Below are 6557 nucleotides of genomic sequence, written 5' to 3'. Positions count from 1 at the left end.
TTCCATTCTCCTTCAGTGCTCTGTCCTAAGAAGAAGGCAGAGTACAGTGACAACCCCAGACCTCAGAAGAAGATACCAATCCCTCCATTACCCTCTAAACTGCCACCTGTTAATCTGATTCACCGGGACATTCTGCGGGCCTGGTGCCAGCAATTGAAGCTGAGCTCCAAAGGCCAGGTGAGGGCCTAGGCTGGGGATGGTACTGCTGGGAGGAAGGGTAGGAACCTTACTTGCCTTACTAACTCAGTTTTCTGTTGTCTTAGAAATTGGATGCATATAAGCGCCTGTGTGCCTTTGCCTACCCAAATCAAAAGGTAACTTTTTAAAGGATGTATGTTTCAGTGCTTATCCTAATTACCTATTGTAGCTTCAAAAGTGAGTAAAGGAACTGTCTTAGCCTCCGCTTGTCCCTCCACCCCTAGTTCTAAGAAAGAACTTACCATGTTCTTTCCCAAAGTATTTTCCATGCCTACTTCCCTTTTTTTTTTTTTGAGATGGACTCTCGCACTGTCACCCGGACTGGAGTGCTGTGGCACCACCTCAGCTCACTGCAACCTCCACCTCCCGAATTCAAGCAATTCTCCTACCTCAGCCTCCCAAGTAGCTGAGATTACAAGCGCCCGCCACCACGCCCAGCTAATTTTTTGTATTTTTAGTAGAGAAGGGGTTCTGCATTGTTGGCCAGGCTGGTCTCAAACTCTTGAACTCAAGTGACCTGCCCACCTCAGCCGCCCAAAGTGCTGGGATTACAGGCGTGAGCCACCACATTACATTCAATTACACTGAGAAAAGAAAGATGATTCAATTATACACTCTATACACAAACCTTAACTAGTAGGTCGTACTGGTGGTTATCAAAGGCTGTGGTAAAGAATTGTTGAATCAAAGCCCTAATAACTCCCAGATGACCTCAACTCACCTGGTTTCCTCTTTGCCGCCTTGGGGGTTGCCCAGTCCACAACCTGCACTTCCTTCTCCATTCCTTGGCTCTGTTTACTTACTTTCTCTGTCCGTGGATTTCTAGCCTGTGAGCAGATTACTAACGCCATTTGGATTAAAGATGGTCTCTTATTTATCATTTTAGGACAAGCGATGAGATGTAGGAAAAAAATACAACAAAGTAAACCAAAGAATGAAGGAGACTTTGGACCCTGACAAGGGAGGATTTCAGTCGCACAGCCACTGCTTCCTTCACTTCACATCTCTTGACAACCTGACAGGGAGCATTGATCTGAGGAAGAATTTTTCAAATTATTTTAAGGAGAAAAACTTGAACTTCTTTGGGAGTCAGTAGGTTAGGGGTTCACTTACTGTGCTATTGGAAAAGTTACCAATAAAATTTTATACCAAACTTTAGTCATATATAAAATGGGGAACAATAATGACTGAGTTTTAAACCCTCAATTTGAGATATAAAAAAATACTTGGGCTGGGAGTGGTGGCTCACGCCTGTAATCCCAACACTTTGGGAGGACAAGGCTGGAGAATCACTTGAGGGCAGGAGTTCGAGACCAGCCTGGTCAAAATAGTGAGATCCCCACCCACACCCAACTTGCCCTCTACAAAATAAATAAATAACAAATACTCTATGGACTTTAAGAGCTACTATTATTAGTTCGTTGGCAGATGAAATGATGCTTGGTATTAGTACAGAGAAACCTGGAGTTCTAGTTGATTGAGTAACTTAGGAAATGGAATGTATTTGGTACAAGAAAATAGCTTTCTTCAAGCCGCCAGTCTGGTCCCTGAAGTCTACTGTTTACACAAGTCCCCTTATTAAATCCCTTCACATATCCTGCTCAAGTCTCTGGCCACATTTTTTTTTTTTTCTCCCCGTAGAATCGTCCTGAATCTCCCAAAGTCTCCGGAACCATACTTTGGATAATTACATTTAAAGTGCACAGAAAAGGGCCAGGAATGGTATTAGTAATTCAACCCAGACAAAGGTCACCCCATGAATAAGAAAGAATGCAATTTTAGCATTTACAAATTGTGGGGGAGGGAACAGACGGGGAGAAGAAAAGAAGCGGTGAGGAGGGGAGAAAAAGGGTCTTCTGGCGGCAGGAAGTGGGAGGAGACTTTGCAAACAGCAATCTTAGGGCTGGGGCCATTTTGGAAGCATTTGCGAGGCTCCGCTTCTACAAGTATGGAGAAGGCGAAAGGCAAGGAGGTCAGTACAGTTTTAGTGGATTTGTTTTCTGTCTTTGTCTTCGTGTTTCTGTCTTCCCTGGGCACTCTTGATTTTTCTTTTGAGGAGAAAAGAATGTGCCTTCGAATTTTCTCCTCTTGGCTTTTTTTTTTTTTTTAAGAGTAAAGCCCAAGAACATGATTGCAACCTGGTATATTGGAGTGAGGAGACAAGAAATGAGGTTTTCTAGGGTTAGTTGAGGAGGTTGAAGGTGTCAAAAGATAGGGGGAAAAAAAGAGGCCGGGCGCGGTGGTTCACGCCTGTAATTCCAGCACTTTGGGCGGCCGAGGCGGAGGGATCACCTGAGGTCGGGAGTTCGAAACCAGCCTGACCACCATGGAGAAACCCCGTCTCTACTAAAAATACAAAATTAGCTGGGTGTGGTGACGCACACCTGTAATCCCAGCTACTCGGGAGGCTGAAGCAGGAGAATCGCTTGAACCCGGGAGGCGGAGGTTGTGGTGAGCCGAGATCGCGCCATTGCACCCCCAGATTGTGCCACTGCGCTCCAGCCTGGACGACAGAGCGAGACTTCTCTCAAATAAAAAGAATATAGGAAGCCCTTGGGCGCGGTGGCTCACGCCTTTAATTCCAACACCTCATCTCTACAAAACAAAAAAAAATTTGTAACAACTTTGGAAAGGAAAGGAATTACGTGGTTGGAGCTTGGGTAGGGAGAGCAGTGTGAAATAGGAGGTAAGAGTCTGGTAGGTAATGTTAAAGACAATTATTTTTATGCTGAGAGCAATAAACCACTGAAAGGATGTAAACTTCATAGTGTCAACTGCCAACAGTGTTAGACAGTAATTTATGTGGAAGCGGTCAAGAATGAAGGATTGGGGGAAAAAATTCTTCCAGGTGAGAGAGATGATGGAATACAGTAGGTGAGTTAAGGGCCTTTCTTTCTTTTTCTTTTCTTTTTTTTTGAGACGGAGTCCCGCTCTGTCTCCCAGGCTGGAGTGCAGTGGCCGGATCTCAGCTCACTGCAAGCTCTGCCTCCCGGGTTTACGCCATTCTCCTGCCTCAGCCTCCTGAGTAGCTGGGACTACAGGCGCCCGCCACCTCGCCCGGCTAATTTTTTGTATTTTTTAGTAGAGACGGGGTTTCACCGTGTTAGCCAGGATGGTCTCGATCTCCTGACCTCGTGATCCGCCCGTCTCGGCCTCTCAAAGTGCTGGGATTACAGGCTTGAGCCACCGCGCCCGGCAAGGGCCTTTCTTTCTTTTTTTTTTTTTTTTTATTGAGACAGTCTCATTCTGTCACCCAGGTTGGAGTGCAGCAGTGCAGCCTCTACCTACCTCCCTGGCTCAAGTGATTCTCCTACCTCAGTCTCTTGAGTAGCTTGGGCTACAGGCACGTACCACCATGCTCAGCTAATCTTGTCTGCTTTTTGTAGAGGCAAGGTTTCACTTGTTGTTGCTCAGGCTGGTATCTAATTACTGGACTCAAGCGATCCTCTTGCCTTGGCCTCCTAAAGCACTTGGATGATAGGCGTGAGCCACCACGCCTGGCCTGCATGACACTGTGCATTAAGATGATACCCAGAGGAGAATCCACACTGCCAGTGGAGCCCAGTGACTGACTGCCTTGGTGCCTTAGAAGCGAGTTATCTTGAGGCAGGTAGTGTATGTGTGGTTTGGACACGAGAGGAATGACTGACCAGCTCCTCTGTTCCCAGTAGACCTCCACAGAGAAGTCGAGGGAAGAGAATCAGCAGGCTTCTGATCAACCAAACATGATTGCTTTGCCAGGAACATCAGCAAAGGGAACCAAAGAAAAAATGTCTGTCAAAGGCAATAAAGGTAAGAGGTCTTCAAATCCTCAAATCCCACTTTCTCAGGTCTTAGAAGCCAGAGGAAGTTTTCTGAACAAAAAAAGCCAGGGAAGAAATTTCCATCATATATTGTGCAAATCCTACAATTCGTGGAAGTCTAGCTTAAATTGCACCTTCCTGAAGCATCTTTCGGTCACCATTGCCCTAACCGATCCCTTCCTATCTTCAGACCTCCACAGCCTATTTGGTTCTGTTGATCATTTTTTCCTTCACTTGCTACTTGGAGTTAAGAATTTTAATGTGCAATGATTTGGGAACAGACAGCTGTAAATTTGAAGACCCATTCTTGAAACTGGACTTCCTATTCTAAAAATAAGTTTCAACAATATCTACCTTTATTCGGGTGTGGGAATGGAGTGTTAAAATTTACATAGAATAATTAAGTGAAGTACTTAGACTATGCCTAAGAAGTAATATGTACAGAGTAAACCCTACTAACTGTAAGTGTCATTACAGGCTGTGTCTTTTTTTTTGAGACACCAAGACAGGGTGTTGCTCTGTCATCCAGGCTGGAGTGTGGTGGCACCGTCTCAGTTCCCTGCAACCTCTGCCTCCCTGGTTCAAGCGATTGTCCTGTCTTAGCCTCCCAAGTTAGCTAGGATTGCAGGCATGTGCCACCATGCCTGGCTGATTTTTGTATTTTTAGTAGAGACGGGGTTTTACCATATTGCCCAGGCTGGTTGTGAACTCTTGGCCTCAAGTGACCCATCTGCCTTGGCCTCCTAAAGTGCTGGGGTTACAGGTGCGAGCCACCAGACCCAGCCTTAGACATTTTTTTGGCACGATCCTGGCCCACTAAAACCTCTGCTTCCCGGGTTCAAACAGTTATCCAGCCTCAGCCTCCCAAGTAACTGGGATTACAGGCATGTGCCATCACGCCCAGCGAATTTTTTTTTTTTTTAAGTAGAGACGGCATTTCACCATGTTGGCCATGCTGGTCTCAAACTCCTGACCTCAGGTTATCCCCCCACCTCGGCCTCCCAGAGTCCTGGGATTACAGTGTGAGCCACTGCGCCTGGCCAAATATCTTTACTGAATGAAGACAAGGTATGTTAGGTGCAGAACCAGGATGAACAGAAACAGTACAGCTAAGGAAGCATACCTGCTATGAAACCAGAGTGCTGCCCTGACTAGGGTGGGCTGGCAGAATTAGGGATATTAGTGGTTGCCTGTGTAGCATTGTCAGGTGTTGTGTTTGCTTTGTGGATAGAGGACACCACTGAGTATGGTATCAAGTCTAAGACAGCGGTAATTCCCCTGGGATGGAAGTGCCATCTCTGGTGCCACCACCTGGGTTCTGTCGATTAAAGGGTTCACAAAGGAGCACGTGTACTTGAGTAGTGGGGAGATCTAGGAATAAAACTGGGATTTAGAAGTGGTAAGTCCTAAGTTTGAGAGTGATTGAACTATTAATAACTAAAACTGATTTTAGGCTGGGCGCGGTGGCTTAGGCCTGTAATCCCAGCACTTTGGAAGGCCTAGGTAGGCAGATCACAAGTTCAGGAGTTGGAGACCAGCTTGGCCAACATGGTGAAACTTCACCTCCACTAAAAATAGAAAAAAATTTAGCCGGGCATGGTGGTGGGCAGCCAGCTACTCAGGAGGCTGAGGCAGGAGAATCGCTTGAACCCAGGAGGCGGAGGTTACAGGGAGCCAAGATTGCGCCACTGCACTCCAGCCGGGCGACAAAGCAAGACTCTCTCTCCCAAAAAAAAAAAAAAAAGTGATTTTACTTTTGAAATTCTGAAAAGGTACACAAAGTTAATTACTACTAATTTGATTCCATTCTCCTTCAGTGCTCTGTCCTAAGAAGAAGGCAGAGTACAGTGACAACCCCAGACCTCAGAAGAAGATACCAATCCCTCCATTACCCTCTAAACTGCCACCTGTTAATCTGATTCACCGGGACATTCTGCGGGCCTGGTGCCAGCAATTGAAGCTGAGCTCCAAAGGCCAGGTGAGGGCCTAGGCTGGGGATGGTACTGCTGGGAGGAAGGGTAGGAACCTTACTTGCCTTACTAACTCAGTTTTCTGTTGTCTTAGAAATTGGATGCATATAAGCGCCTGTGTGCCTTTGCCTACCCAAATCAAAAGGTAACTTTTTAAAGGATGTATGTTTCAGTGCTTATCCTAATTACCTATTGTAGCTTCAAAAGTGAGTAAAGGAACTGTCTTAGCCTCCGCTTGTCCCTCCACCCCTAGTTCTAAGAAAGAACTTACCATGTTCTTTCCCAAAGTATTTTCCATGCCTACTTCCCTTTTTTTTTTTTTGAGATGGACTCTCGCACTGTCACCCGGACTGGAGTGCTGTGGCACCACCTCAGCTCACTGCAACCTCCACCTCCCGAATTCAAGCAATTCTCCTACCTCAGCCTCCCAAGTAGCTGAGATTACAAGCGCCCGCCACCACGCCCAGCTAATTTTTTGTATTTTTAGTAGAGGTGGGGTTTCACTGTTTTCGTCAGGCTGGTCTTGAACTCCTGACCTCGTGGTCTGCCCACCTCGGCCTCCCAAAGTGCTGGGATTACAGGTGTG

The 6557-nt window shown here is 46.3% G+C and overlaps 1 protein-coding gene and 1 long non-coding RNA gene across 2 annotated transcripts in view; one reads left to right on the top strand and one right to left on the bottom strand.

Annotated features, from left to right (window-relative positions):
• LOC105505065 overlaps positions 1 to 1829 on the bottom strand; it is a 71098-nt gene extending 69269 nt beyond the window's left edge. The window contains exon 1 of the long non-coding RNA XR_001000693.1: positions 1685 to 1829. This is a non-coding gene — a long non-coding RNA (uncharacterized LOC105505065). The remainder of the gene's footprint in view (positions 1 to 1684) is intronic.
• Positions 1830 to 2128: 299 nt separating this feature from the next.
• The window catches only part of DPPA4 (developmental pluripotency associated 4), a 9348-nt gene continuing 4919 nt past the window's right edge, over positions 2129 to 6557 (top strand). Inside the window, 4 exon segments of the mRNA XM_011932755.1 lie at positions 2129 to 2170; positions 3867 to 3990; positions 5819 to 5979; positions 6066 to 6116. Coding sequence (XP_011788145.1) covers positions 2147 to 2170; positions 3867 to 3990; positions 5819 to 5979; positions 6066 to 6116 — 360 coding nt within the window. The 5' untranslated portion in view covers positions 2129 to 2146.

Source organism: Colobus angolensis, unplaced genomic scaffold (assembly GCF_000951035.1).
Source record: "Colobus angolensis palliatus isolate OR3802 unplaced genomic scaffold, Cang.pa_1.0 Scaffold98, whole genome shotgun sequence".
NCBI lineage: Eukaryota > Metazoa > Chordata > Mammalia > Primates > Cercopithecidae > Colobus > Colobus angolensis.
The sequence above is the reverse complement of the archived record's forward strand: the minus strand, read 5'-3'. Positions and strand labels throughout refer to the sequence as shown.